At 35.9% G+C, this 26,597-nt stretch overlaps 1 protein-coding gene across 48 annotated transcripts in view; it reads right to left on the bottom strand.

Annotated features, from left to right (window-relative positions):
• Positions 1-26,443, bottom strand: part of camk2b1 (calcium/calmodulin-dependent protein kinase (CaM kinase) II beta 1) — a 71,177-nt gene extending 44,734 nt beyond the window's left edge. For 12 of the 48 annotated variants that reach the window (XM_058775338.1, XM_058775347.1, XM_058775337.1 and 9 more), the window contains exons 1-6: positions 26,153-26,441; positions 22,753-22,847; positions 14,633-14,692; positions 14,382-14,436; positions 13,036-13,101; positions 7,397-7,469 (exon numbers count right to left, since the gene is read on the bottom strand). In XM_058775338.1, the coding sequence (XP_058631321.1) occupies positions 7,397-7,469; positions 13,036-13,101; positions 14,382-14,436; positions 14,633-14,692; positions 22,753-22,847; positions 26,153-26,214 (411 nt within the window). In that variant the 5' untranslated portion in view covers positions 26,215-26,441. Of the gene's footprint in view, positions 1-1,131; positions 1,205-7,396; positions 7,470-13,035; positions 13,102-14,381; positions 14,437-14,632; positions 14,693-22,752; positions 22,848-26,152 lie in introns of those variants that run through there. The other 36 variants (XM_058775343.1, XM_058775333.1, XM_058775332.1 and 33 more) reach the window with 13 other exon arrangements.
• Between the last annotated feature and the right edge of the window lie 154 nt (positions 26,444-26,597).

Here is a 26,597-nt window from a genome sequence, read left to right on the forward strand (position 1 = left end):
CTTGAACAGCATACAGAGTTCAATTATCCAATTACACAAATGGAATTATTACCAAAACCTTTCTGTTTTCAGCTAAATGACATATTTCTATGCTAATTAAATCAGATTGAAGCACCTGATTTATTGATATACATCTGGATGTAATTTCGCACGTGCTCTTTACAGACTTGACATGTCAATAAAAGCACACAATACAAAGTGCACCGTTTTCAAAAAGATCTGTGCATTTTGAAGAAAACCTGCAGATAAATGTATTTATAAAGTGACATTACGGATATACAAGTCACAATCAAACCACTTATACATGCATATGAGACATACAGAAAAGACAAACGAGCAAAGCACATTAAGAACAATTCACAAGATAATCAACAGATAAACATGCAGCATGCATTCCGAAACGGCTTCTCTTCACCGACAAACCGCAAAGCGTTAACTGCGTGTTCGTACAGAATGGTAATCTGACTGCAAAGCATGCCAGGTACTGTAGCGTGACAGTAGTTGAATTACGTCTAGGAAAATCATTTCCCAGAAGCACACTGCATTTTAGAGAAGGTCAAAGGTCAGAAGGGAGTAGTCAAATGCCTTTGCAGTGCACTCAAACCTGGACATGATGTCTGGTCTGGGACTTGGACCCTGATGTCTACACTGACTCTCTGGTCAATAAAAGCAATCTAGACAAGAGTTATATTGTCATAGTTAATTAAATTTGGTCTATTTTTATTCATATTATACCAGACATTTGAGTGGGAGCACTTTTGAAGTTCAAGAGAGACATTTATCTTGATTGATAAACTAAGATCAATGTCGCTCTTCAAGTCAGTCCAATTAGCGCAGTCTTACCTGAACATTCATGAAAGTGAATTTATCTCCGCAGCGGCCAAACACAGCAACACCACAAGCACGTATGCCATGCACTATCACTGTGTGAAATCAGACTGACCTCCCATGCATTTCTAAATCTTTTTTTCCCCCATTTGGTCTCGCAGGGAGACCAAAAGTGCCTATCAGCCATTACGTCAGTCAAATCGACACAGCGGTAGGCAAGGATTTCTACATACCAACTTTTATGAGCACGTACACAAGTTCACACACTTGAAGGACAGCGATGACATCACAACCGTCACTTACCTTCAGGTCTCGGTGCACCACGCCCATTTGATGGCAGTGAAGCACCGCCTCCAGGATCTGCTGGATGCAGTGACTGCATGCAAACAGCAGGGGGCGCATGTTAGTCTGAGCAGCGCTACAGTCCCGTGCACAGGCCAGGGGCGAGGGGTATTTGGGGCAGGTAAAAATGTCAAAAGGAAGGGGCAGGGCGTCTCTCTCTAGACTCGAGCCTTGCCTCCACGTAGCTAAATATTAGCACACATTAATAACTGAAATAAAAACACAAACAAAACCGCAGGTGGATTTCAGCGTCATGTTTAATATCATCTAAAATTGGGTATAATATTAACATTATTATATGGAGGCAATGCTTTGTGTCTTTTGAGAGTTTTATTTTATCTTCTAATGTCAACATATGTAGGACCTGTCCCATTAAATTACGGCAAAGTATAACAGTTTTCAAAAGATTGGGTTGTTATAATTCAGTGTAAAAGTGGTAAACAGATCATAGATTCAAATATTTAAAAAACAAGTGTAAGTTCCCTATTGCTTTTCTACTGGCCTATTATCATGTACTTTGAACAGCTTTAGATTTTAGTTTAAAATAAATATAATAATAATAATAATAATAATAATAATAATAATAATAAGACTCCTCATGAACTGCTCACCTAATGGATCGGAGATCAACTCCGTCTAAAAAGCCAAAAATGCAACAAAACTACATTTACATACACCATAATTCAAAAGTTTAAAGTCAGTAAGAACATTATTTTTTGAAAGAAATTAATACTTTTATTCAACAAGGACACATTACAAGTGACAGTGAAGACTTGTACATTGCTACAAAAGATTTAGATTTTAAATAAAAGCCTTTTTTTTTACTTTCTATTCGTCAAAGAAATATGTTTCTTGAGCAGAAAATCTGCTTAAAGAATGATTTTTGAAGGATCATGTGACACTGAAGACTGGAGTAATGGCTGCTAAAAATTCAGCTTTACATTAATGTAGAAAAGTTATTTCAATTGTAACATTATTTCACAATATTGCTGATTTTACTGTATTTTTGTTCAAATAAATAAAGCACTGGTGGGCATAACAAGACTTTTTCTAAAAAAAAAATTAAAAAAAATTCCAAAAAATCTTACTGACCCCAAACGTTTGAACAGTAGTTTAAGCATTTAAATTTCTTTTCCAAAATTTAAGCAAGCGTGCACAACATGCACACTTTGAAAAAGCATCTGAAATAAACTGCAAACTAGCCCAAAACCTGTGGGCTATTCATGATGTTGATTTGCACCATTATTTACATGACCTAGACATAGGTAAATAACCATAATCAGTGTATTGTCATACATTTAAAGCTGTTTAATACTGCACTGCAACACTGTAATATTTCAATTACAAAGACATGCCACTAAGTCCTTTTCATTACGGCAGCTTCCTATACCCTCTGGATTCTGCTAATTGCTGCTTGCAGCTCTACTCCTCTCCTCCTCCCTAGGGCAGTAAAAGAGGGTTTTGGAAATTAAACCTTAAAGTACTTCATACAGTGTAACACAGCTGTATATCTATGCAGTCTTTCATAGATATAGTGTCATGAGAGTGTAATGCGATTGCGGTTTGAGTGCGTGTTGAGAAGTGTAGGATAGCAGCAACACGTGCACACACGCATGTGAGCTGGTTGCCAAGAGACCCCTGCATTTTGCTATGCACGGGTACAGCCTACGCCAGGGCGAAAGATGCTTTCGGTATTTAACAGCCCAAACCCAGATCCGACACCCAAGTGATAATACACTGAGGGAGACTGAGGTCGGCGGTGGAGGAAAAGGTGACATCAATTGGGTAAATCAATTAATGCTGTAAATGGCTCTCTAGGTCAAAGCTATTCCAATATACAGCATATCCCATGAGTCAAATCATTCAGTGCTGGAAGAAAAAGATGGGGGCTGCTATAGCTGTTCTACAATCACACAGCACATGGAGGGTGAACAGTAATAGGTTTGCATGCTGAAGTGAGAGAGCAGTGTGTGTGTGTGTGTGTGTGTGTGTGTGTGTGTGTGTGAAGGTCATGTGATATGGTGTAACTGTGAATGACATTAACTGTATTGAAGCCTTTAAAGCTACAATCTGACTTGTACTACCGTTCAAAAGGTCAGCGAGATAATCTTTTAGAAAGAAGTTAATACTTTGATTCAGCAAGAACACAAATTGTATCAAAAGTGACCGTAATGACACGGATAATGTTACAAAAGAGTTCTATTTCAAATGCTGCTCTTTTGACTTTCTATTACCAATGAATCCTGAAAAAATGCATCATGGTTTCGACAGAAATATTAAGCAGCACGAGTGTTTTCATTTTTTCTTAAGCAGCAAATCAGCGTATGTGACCCTGGACCACAAAACCAGTCTTAAGTCGCTGGGGTATATTTGTAGCAATAGCCAAAAATACATTGTATGTGTCAAAATTATAGATTTTTCTTTTATGCCAAAAATCATTAGGAACATTATTTCATGTTCCATTAAGATATTTTGTAAATTTCCTACTGTAAATATATCAAAACGGAACTTTTGATTAGTAATATGCATTGCTAAGAACTTAATTTGGACAACTTTAAAGGCGATTTTCTCAGTATTTAGATTTTTTTGCACTCTCAGATTCCAGATTTTCAAATAGTTGTATCTCGGCCAAATATTGTCCGATCCTAACAAACCATACATCAATGGAAAGCTTATTTATCCAGCTTTGGTGTTTTCTAAAAATTGACCCTTATGACTGGTTTTGTGGTCCAGGGTCATATATCAGAATGCTTTCTGAAGGATTGTGTGACACTGATGACTATAAATGGCTGCTGAATATACTGTACAGCTTTGCATCACATGAATAAATTACATTTTAAATTGTAAGATATTTCACAATATTAGTGTTTTTACTGTAGCCTTCCTGAGTAAAAGAGACTTTGTTCAAAAACAAAAATTTTTGAACTGTAGTGTATTACCAAGCATCAATACATAAAGGCAACAATTTCATTAGAATTAATCATTAAGTTTTATTCTGAACAGATCAAATGCTTTTTAACTAAACAATATTAACGTTCTTGTAAGAAGCAAATTTATATAATGTAAATTATTATTATTTAGGAATAACTGCTATATTAGGATTTTGCAGACTGAAACTGTGCCATTCGAAGACATAAATGTTTAGATTTTTTCTTGGATTTAAGCTTTGATTCTGACACTGTCAACCTCGAAGTCAATGTAGTAACTCCAATTAGGATTAACTTATCCAAAACTAATTGCACATTACCATCACATGCACAAAAAGACTGCATTTAATTTCGATTAAATCCATTTTAATCTGAAAAAAAAAAAACACTCCTTTCACACATACTGGAGGATGATTCTGTCATTCTCTCCCTACAAAGTCAAAACAGTATAAATTATTAGATTTACATAAAACTAGAAGCTATTTAAAGCAGTCTAGCCTTAATGGCCGTATTTAAGTTTTAATGCAGCACTTTGAGCATGAACATTACTGATAGGGACAGTGCTGCATAAATGACGTTATAGCTGTGATTATTATTATCCATGTGCAGTGTTTACTGGCATGTGTGTAAAGTTCTGGCATGACAGTAAAGTTCAGGGCTGTAAATTAAAGTGCTGCATTTGCTTTCTAAATGTCTCCCATTAAAAGACCACGGAGCATGACATACGGTCACGGCAAATGTAAGACAGACCGTCTCCGAATAAACCCATTTCTCCGAGTGAATCTGTCTGTTTACTCTGCCTTTAAATGTATGAATGCATAGAGGGATATTTAGATATTAAAAGCATGTAAGGTTTTGTGCATTCATCATAGTGTGTGCGTGTGTGTTTCTTCACACCTCCCCCAGTGTCAGCTGCTGATCATGGCTGGACTGCAAGAGAAGATGCGTGTATGACTGTGATTTTGTGTGTATGTGTGTAGGGGTGAGACAGGAAGTGTCACTGTGTTTCAGTACAAAATCTCCACTTGAAAGAACTGCTGTGGACATTAAAATGTCTAAAAACGTACTAAAACTCATTGTGCTGCCTTCTCTAATATTAGCTTTATTCCCTATACTAACGTCACTAAATATTACAGTATTTGAGTCTCTTCTCCAACCCTTCAAGAGATAGAGAGCAATTTAAGCACTAACTTTTGCAAGAATCTTCAATGAGAAGTAAAACATGTAACGTGTAACAAGCACAGCTTAAAATAAAGAGTTACCAAAATTACAAATCTACAAATATCATATCTGCGGAGAGAAGACAGTAAAACCTACTACTGTTTAAAGAAAGAGAATGACTGGCCGTTCATAACACTGTTGATACTATTCATTCAAATACCGAAAAAAATAAAAAAATAAAAATGATTTGCTATAAAATCACCTTTGCCAAGGCATGCTGACTACCTTAGGGCCGTGATGCCGGAATCACCAAATCCAGTCTTAAAAATGGAATTTACAGTAAAATGCGGAATGCCACAGAGTTTGGCAATATTTGAATGAATGAATCAAAAGTAGAGCTGTACACAATATGTGACTCTGGACCACAAAACCAGTCATAAGGGTCAATTTTTTCGAAATTGAGATTTATACATCATCTGAAAGCTGAATAAATACGTTTTCCATCGATGTATGGTTTGTTAGGATAGGACACACAGCTATTTGAAGATCTGGAATCTGAGGGTGCAAAAAATACAAATATTGAGAAAATTGCCTTTAAATTTGTCCAAATGAAGTTCTTAGCAATGCATATATTACTAATCAAAAATTAAGTTAAGTTTTGATATATTTATAGTAGGAAATTTACAAAATAACTTCATGGAACATGATCTTTACTTAATATCCTAATGATTTTTGGCATAAAAGAAAAATCAATAATTTTGATTATATTTTTGGCTATTGCTACAAATATACGCCAGCGACTTAAGACTGGTTTTGTGGTCCAGGGTCACATATGGACTAATGTCTGTGAATATTAAACTGTAATAGACTGCATGTGCGTCTCTGTGTGAATGAGAGTTTTGTCTACTACACATACTCAAGCACGCTTGTGTTTCCAGCATCTGCCGTCTCACTATATGAGGACGGTCCATGAACTTCATCTCCAGAGCTGCTCTGAGAGCTCATTTCATGAGTATTTCACTATTTCATTTGATAAAAAATACTGCTAGATACACACAGGAAGTCAGAGGTCTACATTATAACCCGCCAAAATAAAAGCTTGGCTTGACTTTTAAAAATTGTGACATTATGAAATCGTTACTTTTGTACAGTGGAATGTACTTCTCAAAGTAAAAACAATAATATAGTTCACTGAAATGTTATTTTTAAGGAATATTGCATAATATCACACAATTTTAATTTAAACAGTAAACCATTGTTGTGCAGCACTTTGTTTGCCAAAAAAAAAAAAAAAAAAAGAGAGAGGAATTGTTCAAATGTCATTACATTTTAAAAGATTAATTAAATCGATAAAGTTATGCATTCATCTGATTACGACTATTTTTCATAAGGAATTTGTGTTAAATTATAAAACATAGAATCCAGAGAAATTAAAACAGACAACATAATTTCTGGAAATAATTAAAACATTTCATAGCGCCCTATTGTTGTTAAAAACAAATGTTGTTAAGGTTGTATGAATTCAATTTACTTTTTGATTAGAACTGACCTCAAACAGTTTGCCCAGCATTTCTGACGCAGAAAACATGGTACATAGTGAACACTCTAACATAAAGTAATTTAAGAGTGTTTACACAAAAAAAAAAAAACAACACTATAATCGAACCATAAATATTAATTTCATTATGATTTAAGGGATAGTTTTTATTATTTAAGTCACCCTCATGTCATTCCAAACCTGTTTGTCTTACTTTCTTCTGTGGACATGCAAGAACATACAAACAGTTCTGTAACAACGTGAGGATGAGTAAACGATGACAATTTTCATTTTTGGGTGAACTGTCCCTTTAAACATAATAGTAATAGAAAGTAAGAACGAATAACTAAAAAGCTCAAGCAAAAATACCCATGACACCTTGAAAGTTCTGATCATCCGCACAACGGCGTCAAGCTAAAGATCAAGCACAGGAAGTAAGGATTCGGGAATTTTGGGACGGCGAGTCAATGGATTAGGGGAAGCCCATGATGCCATACACAGACGGACAGACAGACAGACTACAGCTACAGACACACAGACAGGAGCAAGCAGGGGCAAACAGACAGGCTACAGACAGGCAGTGTGTGAGCTACATACTGACCTTCAGGTCCCTGTGCACTATGTCATGTTGGTGAATATGATGGACACTGTCTAGAATCTGATGGATACAGTGACTGTGAAGACAAAACGGAAGAAAAGAAAAAGAAGAGGGGGAGGGAAAGAGGGAGGAAGGGAGCGAGAGGTGAAGGGGGAGATGTGAGGATGGATACAGTGAAATCAAACGATTGATGGAGTGATGGCAGTGCATTGAACGAAAGGAGAGGAGATGATAGAGAAAACAAGGTGACGGGTTGAATTGATGCACGAGAGATGGGAGGAGTGACGTAGACAGTGAGGGAGGAGAGGGAGATGGAGGGAGGAATTAAAAGGAGAGAGGGTAGTGAATGGTGGAAGTGAAGAGACAGAACCATTTAGACATAAAACACACTGCTGTCAACAACAAGAACAACATCAGAGAGAGAAAGAAAGAGAGAGAGTAGGTGAGGAGAAACAGGTGTAGTGAGTGAATGTGTGTGTTAAATCTGAGGATGTGAGAATAAATGCTGGTGTGGTGTGGGGAGATTTACTATATACATATACTGTGTCTTTGAAGGGGCGATCTGTCTCTCACACACACACATTCATACCAACACTGTGTTTTATATATTATACATATACTATGGTTCAAAAGTTTGTGGTCGAAGATGTTTATTAAGTAAGTCTTTAATGCGCACCAAGACTGCATTTAAAAATACAATAAAAATAGTAATTTTGTGAAATATTATTAGAAATTAAAATAACTATTTTCTGTTTTAAAGGGATCATATGATGCGATTTCAAGTTTTCCTTTCTCTTTGGAGTGTTGCAAGCTGTTTGTGTATATATAAGATCCCTGAAGTTGCAAAGTCTAAAGTCTCAAAACCAAAGAGATATTCTTTATAAAAGTTAAGACTCGACCATGCCCCCCTAAAATGGCTCGTTCAAACACACCCCCACATGTCTATGTCACGGTGTGGGGAGATTTGCAAAACACCACCCAAACGTATATGCAATGAAAGGCGGCGCAACTTTTATTTTCGCTGTAGTAGTGTTGTTGCCGCCACCATGTCCTGGAGATGCTGTGTTTCATTGTGAAAGTGAAACTACTTTGTTTGGCCTTCCAAATGTGCACACAACTAAAAATCAGTGGTTAAGTTGTATTTACAATACTGTTCCAGAACAGTTCAACCCAAATATTTGAGTGTGTGCAGCGCATTTTACGGAGGACTATTTCCTGAACCTAGGAGTAGCCTGCCAGCTGTGCTCAAAGACTATTTCTATAAAGTGGGGCAATTCCAACTTTGCAAGGACAGTCTGGCGCTTCTGACTCACAGCCTGTAAGTATGTTTTCATATTTAAAGAATTTGCCACTGACTATTCAAACGCGAGTTTTGAGCAGTGTAGAGTAGTGCTTGTTGTTTGTCGTTTCTCCGATCGCAAATGCAGACATGGAAATGTTTACGCGGCACGATGCAACGCGATGCGTAAAATGACCGTACGAGTCATTATAATCAGTAATTATGTCCCCACTGGATACAACAAATGCCTCGTTTGTAATGGGTTTTATTGTTTTAGTCTCGTCGTGCCGGGACACGGCATCACAATACGGTAAGGGGTGCAACATTTCTGTCTCACGCTTGAGGTATTCGGCCAATCACAAAGCACTGGATGGCTGGCCAATCAGAGCACGCCTCGCTTCTCAGAACAATGAGCTTTGTAAAGATCGGCACGTTTCAGAAAGGCGGAGCATAGAGGAGCAACAATAATGTACAGTATGTGAAAAATAATGTGTTTTTTGAACCTTAAACCACATAAACACATTGCATTACACCAAATACACAAAATAATGTTCTTTAATGTTCTTTTAGCAATGTCATATGACAATTTATTCTTGTGAGAGCAAAGCTGAATTTTCAGCATCATTACTCAAGTCTTCAGTGTAACATGATCCATGAAATATTTTTATCACTGAAAACTGTTATCTGCTTAATATTTTTTGGAAACCTTGATACATTTTTTTTAATGATTCTTTGATGAATAAAAAGATCAAAAGAACGGCATTTTTTTGAAATAGAAATCTTTTGTAACCTTATGAATGCCTTTACTGTCACTTGTTTAATAAAAGTAATAATTTCTTTAAAAATAAAACAAAAAATATTAATTACAAAAAAATACAAACGTTCTCATAGGTTTTTATCTATCTGCTCTAGTACGTTTAACATTTCAACCTACTCTAGTAGATTTTAACATTTTGAGGCATTTTTTGTCCACACTGAATACAAAACTGCTACATGATATGATATGATATGATATTAATGTACGGTTATGACAGACCAGTGAGATTTCACAGTGGGCAGGGCTAACCAGCATAAAGCTACAGAAATAGAAATTAATCAACAGAATGACCTTCCACACGTCATATCTTCATAGTTACAGATTTTATTAGGCCTACTTGCTTCTTTAACACGTCACATTATCACAATTTATTTATGATATCAAATATTTTTCTAAACCTCAAGGCCATACACCTGATTGTGGTAAAATTATTAACTATAAACAAAAAACGACATTGACAAATACCAAATTATAGATGATTAGTAAAGTGCTTTTCACTGATTTAAATCACTAAACCTTGTGCCCGTTTCCATTCACAGTAGCGTCATACCCTGCTTCTGTCACACGTCCAACAACAAGAGCCACAACACAGCGGAGTAGGTGTCAGTGACACTATCACACACAGAATGAGAGAGCTAAAATATCTGAATAAAAGAGAGAAGGCAGACAGAACGAGAGAGAGACAGGTAGAGAATGGGAGGAGGGGAGAAAGATGAAGCCCTAATTACGCGTTAATTGGAGCCCTAGTTTCTCCCTCTCTCTGAGGAGGCAGGGGGCAGCGCACGGCTGCAGGGCTTCACAAGAAGAGGGACACTTAGAGTGAAAGAGAGAACAACAGAGATGGAGAGGAGGGAAAGAGAGAAAGAGAGAGAGAGAGGAGGGACAGACAGCAGGTGGCTAGAAGCAGGTCAGCAGGAGACGAGCACAAGGGAAGCGGAGATGTTTCCTTGCATCTATTCCTACAAAAGAACAGCCAAACATTTGATATCTAGAAAGCAGTGTGGTAACAGAATTCACTTCCAACTAATATTTCTAATATTCACTTCTAACTGATCATTTTCCTGTAACAAATAACACTTAAAAAAATAAAACAAATAATAAATGTGAAAAAAATGTACTAATAATTTTACATGATTGCCATGACAATACAATAATATTATTAGAGTATATTAGTAACAATAAAATATTTATTATTATTAAACATTATTTATTATTTATCTATTATTGTTGTGTCTGAAACACTAGTAGTATAAAATAAATTTCGGTAACACTTAAAGCCTTCATGTATGATGCATTATAAAGGGTAAGGGTATAATGCATTGTAATTATTCATAATGTGTGTTGTAATACATTATAACCAAATTTATGATGCATAGTGCATAATGCATAGTGTAACAATGAACTTATAAGTGTTATAATGTATTAACTGTGGATTCAATTATGATATTGTACAATGCATTATAAGGTGCATTACAAGGCAAAATTAATGCATTATAACTACTTTTATAATGCGTTACACATAAAGGCTTCAAGTAAAGTGTTACTGAAATCTCACACTCACAACTGTGCTGTGATAACCTCCACTTTATTTGACAAGGATATCTAGGGAATGGATGCTAACACTTGTTTCAAACACAGTTATCGGCCTATAATTTCAGAGGCCAATGACTGCTTTATATATACCTATTATAAGAGACCCTGTGCAATATACTACATGTAATTGCAGTAATTAGAGTGTAAAAGCATTGTGCAAGAGCACGACAAGAGCGTAAACTGCCCTTTAGATGCTCAGCTAAAGTGTAATGTCGTAACTAACAGCTGGGTCATGAGAACAAGAGCACATTGCTCAACTTCAATAGTGGTGATGAACCAAGACAGTGAGGCTCAGTATCTGTGGTTTATACACTTGAGATTGAACCTGCTAAACTTGATAATCTAATCAGACACTAGTATTAAACAAGAGCACACGTAAATCAACTAATCAAGTACTTGTATTTTTGCACCAAATAATTACAAAAAGATCTCACTTTTACTAGTAATGTTATACATTTATTATAATTATATATATATATATATTTTTTTTTTTTTTTTTTTTTTTTAATTTATAATATATATTCATAAAGTACAAAATCTCAACAAATAAACAACCATTTCAAATTAATTGTGCTTTTTTTTTATTTTTTTTATTTACACTACCGTTCAAAATTTTGCGTTCAGTTAATTTAAGAAACTAATACTTTTATTAGCAAGGATGCATTAAATTGATCAAAAATGACAGAAAGATTTCACACCGGTGCAAAAAATTGCTTTAAATTACTACTTGTTTTCAAAGAATCCTGTAAAAAATGTATTGGCTTCCACAAAAATACTAAGCAGCAAAACTGTTTTCAACATTGTTATTAATAAGAAAAGTTTCTTGAGCAACAAATCAGCATATTAGAATGATTTCTGAAGGATCACGTGACACTGAAGACTGGAGTAATGATGCTGAAAATGTAACTTTGGCTTCATAAAAATAAATTGCACTTTTAAAAACAATTAAAAATAAAACAGTCATTTTAAATGTTTAAAATATTTTCCATTTTTACAGTATTTTGATATCAAATAAATGCAACCTTGGAGAGACACATCCACATATAAACAATTTAATTTGATTAATTATTGTTTACTATTGATAGATATACTGAGTATATCGCCTATACTGAGATATACTATATATACACTGCTTATTAATTTAGTCAAATGACACACATACACTTACCTAAAAGAAAAAATGTATTTAAATGTCAAAGGCAAAATTGTGACAGTTTGTGGATCGTCTCCTCTCTAACTTTCAGTTAGCAGACCAGACCTTTAACTAAACCACACCTCCCCACACGAGCAATACCACGGAACAAGCACTGGGTCAAAAAACCCACAAGAGAGACGGTCAAAGCGAACGTGATACACACACACCCACAGGAAGTCAGCGCTAGTCATTATGTGGAACTGCATACATAGGCTGGACCGCAGAGGTGATAATGCTCAGGACTAACACCTTCGACTGCATACTGTAAACCCTGGTAACAAGCACACAAGCACACACTCACACAATGTGGAAAGGGATCTGTACAGGACGGTCAAAGAATTGCCTACAAGAAGGCTGTCTGTGTGTGTGTATGAGAGGGAAAGGGACATAATGCATGATGAAAGGACAGATAGATCAGTGGAAAAAAAACAAGAGAAGACATATACATAGACAGAGAGACTAAAGACACAACAGCAACACTCTAGAATTGTATATCGTTGCACAAAGCACCTAAACCACACACAACAGCATACAGTTCATTTCCTCAAACAGTCTTAAGTGTCCAGTTCTGTCATGCCACGTTTCACCCTAGTGTGTGTGTTGCACTGTGGGAGATGCTATTTCAAATAGCATCTCCAAATGCAAAACAAACTCACAGTGAACGTGTATGTGATGGTGACGGGTGCAACAAGCTAGGGCCAATGACAGAGGAGAAGAAAGGGCAGAGAAACGTTAAACATTAGGAAAAGCATTCTTACCTGGCATCCGCTTCGCTGTAGTACTCTCTGGCAACAATGTCTTCAAACAGTTCACCTCCAGTCACCCTAAAACACAGGAAGTTCAGCCTGGCTATTTGCTAATTCAAACAGAATTCCTGTTCTAGTGCACGTCCCTTCCGAGAGCTCAGTTTCCATGGAGACGAGAATCCAATATTAAAAATTCTCCGGAAAGCTAGAACTATGAAAACCGAGGGGAAGGTCTTTAAGATGGCATGCTTTTGGGGAGGCATTAAATGTTTTTGGTTATTGCCCATCTGATAGCAATGTGTTTATAATATAACATCAACATGCTTTAGTTCAGTTTTTACGAATTATAACTCATGAAGCCCATGTTTGCTTAAAGGAATGGTTTGGGAAATTAATTAAAATACATTACATGGCTTTTGAAGACTTTGAATATAGCACAGCAGTGTTATTCTCAGCTAAAAATAAAACTATTAAAAAATAACAGCAATTTAAAAAAAGCTGAAATAAAATGAACTTAAAAATGTCTAAAACTGAAATAAAAATAAGAAAAAAAAAATACTAAAACTAAACTTAAATTGAAAACTGAAAATATAAAAATTTAAATACTCTAATAGCATATAATATATCACTTTCCTCAGGAAACAGCAGCCTGTACGAATGCTAGATGTTTTAAAGTCATCTTGGTCATTTCCTACTTACAGTATAAGCTTGAAAAATCATAAATGTGATGCATGTTAAGTTAAGTAATTTTGGTCAGAATAAAATCAATGTGTTGGTCAATTTTATTATTAACACAGCTTTCTGTCAAAGATATGAGCTTTATTATCTCTAGTACAACAAAATTAAGAAGAAAGGAAATGGAGCGTTAGGTGTGGAATTGACACTTTATCAGCGTCTTTTATCACGCTTGTGCTGCCAAATTCAGTTTTGCTATGCATGCCTGTCACCGCATAAACAGGCAAATGAGCAGTATTTTCTGGCAAATTTGATCACTGGTCTTCATCACCAGTACAAAAACTATATTATAAAATTAACATTAGCAATTACAACATACTATGATATGATCAATGACAATTTGTGCACTTGTGCTCATCTCATAAATACAATCATTCAAACACAACTTGAAGGCAGCAATATTCCTTTTGCATTCATACAGTGTTGTGAGAGTGAGCAGATGACAGCACTTTTTACTTTTGTGTGAACTATCCGTTTAACAGTGCAGAAAACAGAATGCTGATAAAAGGCTTCAGAAGCACATACTGTAGCATATGAAGGATGAATCATTTTAGGCTACGCTGTTCCTCACGTCAAAGCAGGAAACGGAGGAACATTCTGACAGGAAGTACACTGACACTTACAAATCAAACAGTAGGTAGTGGAAGCCCTCCTCTGATATACTGTCATGCAGACGAACTAAAACAAAAACAGAGAATTGAGATTAGATTTTATTGTGGCTGTAGGGACAAAAATCACACAACATTCACTTGAGCTGAAAGTATAAGAATAATCAACTGTCACTGATCCATTCAGAGTTTAAATGCTTAAAATACACTTTAATAATATATACAGTATTATTTCTGATTATAACTGGTGGAGGTAAATAGCTTACCAATATTGGGGTGTTTCAGCAGACGACAGATTCGAGCTTCTCGTTCGAGCTTCTGATGGTCTGAGGGTCAAACACAGAAACACACACAAAGTGTTAAGAGTGCAAATTATAAAACACTGGTAACTGGATATAAGCCGCAAAAAAACAGCTCAACAGTAAGGATGGACTAATATTAAAATGCAGGCCAATATTGCTAATTTAATTTTTTTTTTTATGTGAATATCACAAATATACAAATTCAAGTGTGAAACACAGATAATCATTTCGAGATTTGCTAAATCTGATCTAAATATAAAAATAAACATGCATAAAATAAAATATCAGCTTTTAAATTAAATGGTAATAACAGCTTTTAATTAATAACCAGGCATTTCAAGTAGTGAAAAAAAATTAAAAAGGGTAAAATTTTGGGTAGACTATGAATAAACCTCACATCACATTAGCCATCACACCGGTCATAGCTCCAGTGTAGAGTTACAGGCCTTATTTCCATTGGCAATGACATCACAAACCTAATATGCCATTATGCCTTTTAATTACGCTATCATTATTTCCTTTGTCGAGTGTTGAGCATTCAGCACAAAAACATGAGAGGAGGCAGCAATCACAAATCATAAGCTTGTCACAGTTGCGCTAAATCAACGTCCTAGATCTCATTCAGTCTTGATAAAAGGGTCAGTGCGGCCCAGAATTGAGGGTGGCTAGATAGAGACTCAACACAATGTTTAGATGCATACCTTCACGTTTACTCCAGATTAGATTTAAGGTTCAGATGGTGAAAACCATACTAATGTCTAATCTAAATTTCTTCTGAACAGTCACCTCTGCCTGATCTCAGACCTCTGTGTGTCAATATCTACGTCTAATATATCTATATCTATACCAACAAACCTCTCAATGTAGGACATGGTTATAAAAGAGCACCCAACTGGCCCATCTTGACAGAGAACACACTGCCTAGGCTGTTAATTATAATAATAATGATGATGATGATGATGATGATGATGATGATGATGAGCTACTGTAAGAGTGGAATAAATGCTCCCTTCTTGAAAATCAACAGAGACAGCACTAAAACCCCATCAAGCCCAAGATGGATTAGGGCGATACGAAACGTGTGTCTTAAGCTTATGATTCATGCTCTAGAAGGGCATCTAATGTTTCATCAAACTGATAGCAACACAAATAACGCCCCAGGACGTATCAGAAAAATTGAATCCAACAGCAACACACGCAATTCAAAATCAGCTTTCACTAACGACAGACACAGCTGAAGGCGACATCAACGATTTAAGAAAAGAGCACAAAATTATCACCCCGACTGATGTGAGTAATTTCACTACAATCACTTAATGTAGATGCAAAAATAATAATAAACGCTGGAAAACTGCAATGCTGAACAATTAAGTTTACTAAATTTCACCACTATGTTTTGTAAGTGAAAGTTTGAATTCACAAGAACACAATCCAACCAGTCAGGATACAGTCATGAAAACTTGTTCCACTGTTCGGCCATTCAAATGCCATAATAAATATTCATATTTAATGTGCTCTTTTAATATCATGACATTTAGAAGAAAAACTAAGTTGGATATATGGTGGCCCAAAAAATGATCTAGACACTTTTGGACACTCACATGTATATATATGTCACTGCATTAAATTTAAAACATCAAACCAACTAGAAAAAAAAAAGATGACTTTTCCAAGAATTAATTTCACTTTACCACTTTACACTTAGTTCGATCTTTTGTTATGTAAAGATATTACAAAAATACAGTAACGAATAAGTGCACCTTAAATGTCCAAATACTTTTTTGGGGGAGTCACTGTATAATGCATAACCTCCACTGCATCAGTAGTTAAACACAACACTGTATGAAAGCAAACCCAAACATAAATCGCCATCTAAACTCTGTAAAAAACATTTAATTTCAACTGACACTCAAGGTCACCAAGTCACACAGTGGAGTTCCATGTGAAGAGCCAGTTAGCCTTATTCAAAAGTTGTTGTTTTTTTCCATTTGATCATGTCCCACCTTTATCTATTGTTCAATATTTTATTGTCCCTATTCTAAGCCTTTCCATATTTTAAGATTTAATGGCTTGGCGCTGCCTCGTCTTACTCCTACTAACCCTAACACAGAGACGGGCTTCTTGATTGGCTGTTGGCCGGGTCTGGAATCCCGCCCCTTTTTCTGTCGCTGACGCTGATGTGCGGTGACCTTAAGCTCAGCTGCTGGGCATTCTCTGAGTTATACACATACTCCTGAAGCTGTCGCAACACTAGAGCTCCAACACTGTCAACCCAGCTATAAAGCTCCGCTCTAGCTAATGAGTTCCCTGCAGAAGCTGTCGTCCTCTACCACATTTAAATAATGCCCTTAAACCACCACATACTTCAAGACAAGGTATCGATTTTAAGTTGAAAACCATGCATTGCTAGTTAATGGTTTTGGTGGTTTATGGTTATGCAAAACTACATATTTTCAAAATGAACAAAAACAAATTGTTCATGAAATGGAAATTTTCTAAATGCATGTTATTGATCTTCCTTTGAATGATTTGGTCAATCATTGAGTCCGCTTAAACTCCACCCATTTTTACAATCCATCCATTCTGCCTCCATTCTGTCAAGAACTGATGGACTGAACCAATTCGTGGTCTCTTTTTTTTTCTTTTCCATAATCAGTTTCAGTTTTGTACATCAGAATTTTGAAGAAAATATCTGTCATTACTTGTGTTAAATCGCAACTTTAAAGACACGTTGGACATGTCTGTAAGACACATTCTTGCATTCAAAAACAATTTGGACAGAGCACAGCAAAGATGTACTTTTAAATAACAACATTTTTATAATGCAATGCTAGTGGCAATATCCTCAAAAAAAAAAACAGCATCACAACATCCATCTGAATTCGTAATTATAGGATACAGTGATGATGTTTTAACAGGAAAGATTGTAAAGTTCCAACTATTTCCAAGATGATTGCACAACTAAACTGTAAAGTGCTAAAAACATAAAAGTGGAAAATTATTAGTAAGGATGCACGATATATCGGCCACCATATCGGTATCAGCCGATAAATGCTAATTTTTTCTGTTATCAGTATCAGCCCGATAAGAAAATTTGGCTGATATCTTAAAGCCGATAAATAATGCATTATTTCCTTCAGAGACACTTCAGATGCGCGCTGTTGGCCATGATGGTTTTAAAATGCTTGAAATGTAATTGGAATCACTTCGAAAAGGACAATACACTTAAATGCAACAAGTCTGCAAAAAGCAGGGCAAGTCTGCCATAAAGGCTACATAAAATTATAATGTGAACATTACTGTAAATAATGTTGTTGAATCTTTGTGCGCCTGTGTTTCGTGCATGCGTTGAGCGCACCCACAATGGAGCTACACCTCCCTGACAGTTAAGTTTGCTTGTGCATTTGCAGCCTTTTGTGCACTTGTACGTTGTAATATTGTTTAGTATATCGGATTTATCTCCTATAAAATGCGTTTTGGTTAAGTTAATAGAGCATTGATAGAGCGCTTCAGTTTACCCATGATCATCTTTAGCTCCTTCATTCAGCTCAAACAGCAGAACATTAAAAAAGCTCAAACAGCACAACATTAATAACTATGATTGGGAATGTCGTGTATATAACATTCTAATGAGAACGTTATTATAATAAAACATTGTCAATTCTTTGGGTTTATTTGCCGTGTTTCAGCACGTTGTAATGGGAAGAGCACTTCCACAACAGGAGTTACTCTGACTATAGCACGCAATAACTGCGTCATTTTGTATATCTATACCACAACTTTTATTTTTCTCTTATTATTTTCATCAACAATATGGTTTAGTTAGACTTTTTATGATTAAATTTTTTAAAGAGAGAGTAAAATTATTTTTAAAACGTACACTGTTCAAACTAGGCTGCTTATGTTAAAGTGTTTGGGATGTGGCTTTTAATGATGAGAACTTTTTTATAATCAGGCTCTCTAAAAGTATATAAAAATGTGGATATAGATTTATCGGCCAATATATCAGTTATCGGCTTTCAAATATAAAGAATTATCGGTTATCGGTATCGGCCAAAATGTTCATATTGGTGCATCCCTAATTATTAGTGCAAAAATCTAGATAAACTAGACTAATCAAAGGTTGGATGACTAGACTAGGGCCCTATAATTTCAGAGATGCAGAAAATACGGAGGAATCACGGAATTCAGTCTTAAAAACGGAATTTACTGAATAATGTACAGAATGTCATGGAATTTGTCAAAGTTTGGAAAAACTATTGAAGGTCATTATACTTAAATCAAATTGTGATGTGGACTACTGTCTGTAAATATTAAGCCTCAAAAAGACAAATTAAATATACATCCTGCATGTTCTGCATGTCTGTGTGATGAATGTCGCAGACGCGTGGTTTCGTTCACCACACATAATGAAACGCATGTGACGCTCACAGTGATTTCAGCATCTGCCGGCTCTCTAAATGAGGACATAAATAAAATGAACAACATCTCCAAAACTGTTCTGAGAGTCACTTCCTGAGCATTTTACCGTTTAATTTCAGTAAAACCTGTGTCATATACGCACAAAAATGTAAAAGTATTCATGGCAACCCATCAAAATAAAAGTTCAGTTTGATGTTAAGACATTGTGCAAGAAATATATTACTGTTCATTAGTAATTATATTATAATATTAATATTATGATTATATTATACAGCATTCAAATAATTGCAATAATTATAAATACAAAACGCATGCTAAAACACAGAAAAAATAAATAAAACAGATTTCATAAGGCCCTACTAGACCAACATTGTGACGCATCGCTAATGGGTTACTACAAATCACGTCTCATGAACTTATTTGTGCGTTTTGCCAGGGTCATGACCATCTCTCTGGGTCAGATGAGAGTCCCGTGCTCCAGGCATGTAACTATGCTTGTTCTCTGTCTCTCTTTCACATGCGCGCGCACACACACACACACACACACACACACACACACACAGACAGCTGCCAAGTGCCAAAGGTGCCTTCACTATCAGCCTTCTCTTTATGCGTCTTTCTCTCAAACAGTCATTCATGATGATTCCTTCTCTCTCTCCCACTCTTTCCCTTTCTGTATATCTAGGTCACATTCCCTCTCTCATGCCCACCCTCCTTCTAACCCCTTGACAGATCATATTGTTTCTCTCTCCTCATAGTAACTCTCAGCCTAAAGACAGTCACTCCTAATCTACACGACCCACCTCAATGCTAGATTTTGTCAAATAAATGTCAATTTAAACACTGTAAACACTTATCATCCTATACTTGCTTTTTGTGACAAAATGGTACACTAACACAAAGCTACAATAAAAGAAAAAGGCTAAGGTGAAGCTCATGAAACCTGTCAAGAATGTGTCAACGCTGAAAATAATAGTTTTTTTTTTAACACCAAATCAGCATATTAGAATGATTTCTGAAGGATTATGTGACACTGAAGACTGGAGTAATGGCTTCTGAAAATTCAGATTTGCATCAAAGGAATTGTTTGTATTTTATATAGGCCTATATATTAAAATATAAAACATTTTAAATTTGTAATAATATTACTGTTTTTACTGTATTTTTGATCAAGTAACAGCAGCCTTCAAAAGCATTAAAAATAATCATATTGACCCTTTCGGACGGTAGTGTATATGAATTCATGTCAAAGTGTAAAATAAAAGCAGACACACAAAAAAGAAAATATGACCTGGACATAATCTTCTTGACAGGTTTTATAATGGCCAGTCTGCATCAAGAAGGTTAACAACTAAAAGACTAATCTTACTACTCTACATTGACAACCTTAATTTGTTTTCCTCTGACCACGCAATCAGAAAGCAACGTGTCTCTCCACACAGACTGTATTTAGAGGGCTGTTGGGCCTATTTTAAAATGGTTTTCAGTGCCTGTGGAATCAAATACATGTCAAGTGCTTGTTCTCCACATTACACATTCTCACCACAATGACCACACAGCCGAAGGGACATGATGAGGATGACACTTTGGCAAAGCAACTGCTGGCTTCAAGTTTCAAGAGGGAGGACAGAAGGGCATGAAAAGATTTACACCCCTCAACAGCGGGATGCCGTAAAAACCGAAAATCTCTTTCTGCCATTTCATTGGTGTATTTTCTGTCTTATTGCCATGGTGTTTGGATCTGCCATTGGTGCTGACAGTAACCATGGAAGCAGATTTAAATATAGTTATGAGCATGTTGTAGAACTTTGAGTGTTCTGTTATTGAATTTCTGAGCATTTACAATGGAATCCTAACATGGTTTTTTGGAAACGGTACCATGGTATCCTTTGACTTGAATACTACAGTACATGAAAATGGTCATTTTTCAGTACCATACTACATATAAAAATACCATGTAGTGTTCGTATGGTCAGCCATTTTTAAATTTAGTCTTAGTCTTTTTGAATTAATACTTGAGTTATCATGTTTAGTCAAGTTTGCCCTGTTTTTGTTGAGTCAAGTTTTACTTGAGTAAATGTCTGAGCATTTTAGTCTAGTTTTAGTCAATAAAAGCTTAGTCACATTTGCATCATGCTGTATAATGGTTAAAATGATAAAAATGATTTTTGCCTAAATTGATTGTTCTCATTTGAGAAATTAATTTTGCATTTCAGTTATTGCACTTTCACCAATTAGCACAAATCAACAGAATGTCGATATAAATTCATATCAAAGACTTACGCACCCTCTCTGTCTACATTTTGAAAACTGGTAAAAGAAACGAAAAAGTATGATAACAGTGAAATTCCTAATAGTAATTCCAATAATTCCTAATTAAGTGCATATATTTAGCAAGCACAATCGCAAACAATATTGTTGAGATCTCAGGACACAGGACACAGACCGGCCGAATGAAACTTTCATTTTAGATAAACATAGAAATTGCTAAATTCCAGCATACTTGTTTGTCAGTGTTTTCAGAGCATCATCGGCGCTTCTGCAATGAAGAGCGAGGGCGTGCGCATGGTTGCCAGATTGCAAGAAATAAGCAAAACACCGGTCAGAAAATTTATAATTTTAACTGAGAAGCTCTGATTTGAGGATTTGAACTCTTGATATCTGGCAACCGCACACGTAAACGCTCACGTAGTAGAGATGTGTACAGCAGTCGCAATAATATTTTGTCTCGTTTTTTTTTTTAATAAAAAAGTTTTTATTTTTAAAATGAATTTTAGTCTCGTCTTTTATCGTCAACAACATTGCATGTTGATACAGTCACAGTAAACGTATACTGACCTTATTGTTTTCTCGTCATTGTCTTGTTTCAGTCGTGGGAAAATAGCTTGTCAACAAACATTTTTCGGCATAATTTTCACTTACGAAATAGTACCATGCTATTACCATCTACCATCTCTGCACATAGTGAACTTGGAATGAAATGGAAATTCATCATCCAGTTTTTAAATGCATCTTAATGAACTTACAATTCATGCATGTTTCATATTGTTAATTTTTTACCTTTTAAACGCATTGTCGTAACCAATGGATAGAACCAAGTTCCCATAATACATTTATTTTAGTGCTGTCAAACGATTAATCGTGATTAATCGGATTCAAAATAAAAGTGTTTGTTTACATAATATGTGTGTGTATTGTGTGTATTTATTATGTATATATAAATACACACACATGCATGTATATATTTAAGAAAAATATGTTGTTTATAAATTAAATATTATGAAAATATTTATGCATGCATGTAAATACATGTAAATATTTTCAAAATATATACATGCATGTGTGTGTATTTATATATGCATAATATACACAGTACGTACACATATATTATGTAAACAAAAAAAAAAAAATCGCATTATTTTGGATGCGATTAAAGCACTCATTTTTGTCTTTTTAAATAATCTGTCTCACTCTAAAGTATGTCACAATAAAGAAGAAATTATCTTTCGTTACTTCGGTAACGATGCAACTTTAAATGACCATGTTTCACATGTTCACGTTGTATGTTAGTTGTAAAATTGTTGCTAGAATTAAAACCCCTCCGTTATACTGTTGCGAAAAAAACTTTGAATGTTTCAGAACATCTTCAGGAATTGACTAACCTCTCGCGGAGAGTTTTTTGGTGTTGATGATTTTGGCGGCATATTCTTGGCCCGTGCTCAACTTCACACATCGTCGCACCACTGAAAACGCTCCCCTGGGAAAAAACACAAATTAATTGAGACTTTAAGTATAAAGTCCTGATAGTATAATAGCAACATAGCCATAACAGTACTTCATGTTGACAGTGAAGTTTCTGTTTTTAAATTAAAATTCAAAACATCAGACAGACTGCCTCAAACCCTGGCAGCGTGTTTGGTGTTTGTTTTTAACATTTCAGGAGGAAATCAACAGAAGCAAAGAGAGTAAGATAATGGCCCCCCGTGTTAAACACAGCAGATTATTTATTCATCGCAAAGGTCCCTACATCACACTGTCGGACTCTTTTGCAGTAGTGGCTGTACGACTGTGAAGGCTGATGCCACTAAAACAAGAGCTAATTCTGGAGGCCTGTATTAATAAATTATACTCAACTGGGTTTGTGTTATATGAATAAAACAGTAGAGCAGGTTTGTCATGTTTAATAGGTTTTCACAACTTATGCAGAGTCAGAAAACCATATGGCGAGAAAGACGCCCGGGCCTAAAACAACATCTTTACAAAATCTACATTTACATTGCTATAATGCAAACATGTGTTGTGATCAAATTCAAATAGGCAGTATTGCACAAATAAGCTGAAACTATTCTAAGTAGGTAGGGCTGAAGGATTTGTAAGAAAGAAATCTAATTGCAATTTTTTCTAATAACTGTGACTGCAATTTCCATATTAATAACAATAAGTACAATAATTATAATAATTACAATAATAATAAATAGAATATTACAATAGTATTTTTTTTAATATTTCTTATTATTTAAGCAAATAAAAAAACAGTAGAAGTAGTAAATAAATAATTAATTAAAATTATAAATATTACTATTATATTTAACAGTATAGTTAAAATCTAGTATTTGTGAAAAATACATTTATTTACAGTACTAATATTTCATGTTTATTTTCAAATGTGAAAAAAATAAAAAAATTAAAATAAAAATCAAGCTTTAATTTTTTGGCAGAAAATTCCAGGGAGCCATTAAAGCTTCTCTTTTGTTGTCAACAGCCATTATAAGTGCTTCTAGTTACAATTTTTTTTAGAGCAGCTGCAGAGATGGAGCAGAATCTGTTGGGAACCAAGCCGCTCACTGAAAACACTGGATCATGGGCTGTTAGCGAGTAAATGAACACAGTGCTTGCCTTTCTTAAAACATCCCTGTTCTTAGTGTGGACAATTCATTGGTGGCACCAAAAAAATACCTAAATCAACAAAACCACTGCCAATCATGTCAGGGGTCATCTCTAGGCAGTATTTAACAAAACAGTCACCCGTAAGTGCTCTTCAATAGGGCCTGTATTTGTCAGGCCAGTTAAAGCCCTTAGTGTCTGTTAAGGTGATTTATAAGAACTGTCTGTGTGTGCGTGTGTGTGTGCGTGTGACACAAAGACTCCAGACCTCCTCTACAACCACCTCTCCCTGCATTACTGGGACGACTGGAGCTACTGGGTAAAAGAGACACAAACACACAGGTCACATGCGATTCTGGACTGCAATGTGCTGTCAGAGGTCACATGCAATAATATCTGCATATTTCTGCTGGTTTGAGCAGCAATGTGCAATTTGTATGATTCTGCTAGACCTCAGGCCTGAGGGGTGATGAGACTCCTGCCCTGCTACCCTTCAGATCTGTGAAAGCATCACTTTGTTTCCTCACCCAAATCCTTGCTGCTCATTTCCTCTCTCATTGTCTCACCATTCACTCATTGCTCCTGTAATACATGATTCTCAGACGGAATTTACATAACCTCTGCATTCAATCCCAGTTCTAAAAAAACTTATACTAAAGAGATGGTCAAAACCAGACAGCTATGCACTTACACGCATATAAAGCCCTGACTATCCAAACTCAGATTAATATTTCATGGTTATCAAGGCATTATTTTTATGGATCTTACAAAGAATGATTTTCTGGGTAAATTTTATATGCAATAATAATTAAGAATATGAAATAGGCTATCATAGTAGTAGTAGTTTTTATAGTAGTCGTCCTTTTCGCGAATCGTTTTTTCCAAACAATTTGTTTCAAAGAACCGATTCAAAATAACAATTCAATTATTCCATTAGGCCATGACAGCGCGAAATATTAGGAGCTCAAAAACGTTTAAATAGTCATATCTCACCACTTCCTAAAATCAAAGTGTTTCAGCTCTTAAAAGTTACTTACAGCATAAATATTATTTGCATTTGCAATCCTAAAATTCAAATTAATTTACACCTCTCGGCAGAAAACATTTATATGAATCAAATGCAATTTTCGAGTCTGTGATAAACCTGGCATACAGTCAAGCTGCAAGCATATTTCTAGTAGGTCTTATTTGTTAATAATCCTGCTACTGAAATAAAGTTCTCCACAAATTGCAATGCATACCACCGAGTTCATCTGAGAGCCTCTCGCACCGATTCAGTCAGATTCGTGAACAAATAATTCAGAAGGGTTTTGTGAACCGGATCAACCGAGTCCTTCAAAGGAACCGAATCAACGATTAGTTCACGTTTCGGACATCGCTATTTCATTCGTGACCCTGGACCACAAAACCAGTCATAAGTAGCACGGGAATATTTGTACATTGTATACATTGTATGGGTCAAAATGAGCGATTTTTTCTTTTATGCCAAAAATCATTAGGATATTCATGTTTCATGAAGATATTTTGTAAATTTCCTATTGTAAATATATCAAAACTTAATTTTTGATTTGTAATATTGCTAAGAACTTCATTTGGACAACTTTAAAGGCGATTTTTCTCTTCTTTTTTTGCACCCTCAGATTCCAGATTTTCAAATTATTGTATCTCGGCCAAATATTGCCCTATCCTAACAAACCATACATCAGAGGAAAGCTTATTTATTCAGCTTTTGACCCTTGTGACTGGTTTTGTGATGCAGGGTCACACATATAGCCTACGTTACATGCAGTAGTACAGATAAAGCACCGTGTCGTTGATTATGTGGAAAAGCCAAATGCAACCCAAATGCACATTGTATTTTCCACTTGCATGTTTACTTTTACATCCGAGCATGAAATATCAGTTTAAGGGGCGTTACGCTAATCAGTATTTGTTGCAACTGCGGTAAGTGGGTCGTTTTGAAATCATATTAGCGGGTCTGAGTGCTGGTCAGCGGATCTTGCAGGACTTGTGCGAGTCTATCTCCTCCCTCAGTGACAGCACGCTTATCGGGGCTCCACCACACCTCGCGTTGCTGTCAGTTCGCTTCCCCTGCCTAAAAATCATCATGCATTCATCATGCAATCTCCATGCAGGACAGTTCCACACATGCACAACCGACAACCTCGTGATACTCACTTGCCCAGCTCCTCGTACAGCTGATATTCGTCCGTGAAGCGCGTACATGTAGTCGTGGCCATGTCTTCCCGTCTCGGACTCGGACACGCTTCTTTAAGAATTAAAAATCGTCCTCAACTCGGCGAGCAAGAGCGTCCTGGATATTCACCTCGATTTTGCGCTCAAAAAAAGCCTGATATGTCTTGAAATGACAAGTTAATGGTTGAGTAGGGCAGCGTGTATGCTGACGGCGGGCGTCCTCACCCCCGCGCTGTGCTCCAATCGCCTGCCTTCAAAATAGACTGCGAGAGTGCCACCTATCGGCGGCAGGCGGAACTAGCGTCCGTGGGCTCGCTGCTGGTTACTGTTATTGTAACTCCAAATAGGGACAAACCACGAGGGGGGCTATTTGTATTTCGATGAGCTCTTACGTAATCGTGATAGCGTCGTGTAAACCAAAAGAAAT

Source organism: Onychostoma macrolepis, chromosome 05, assembly GCF_012432095.1.
Source record: "Onychostoma macrolepis isolate SWU-2019 chromosome 05, ASM1243209v1, whole genome shotgun sequence".
In the NCBI taxonomy this organism is placed as follows: Eukaryota; Metazoa; Chordata; class Actinopteri; order Cypriniformes; family Cyprinidae; genus Onychostoma; species Onychostoma macrolepis.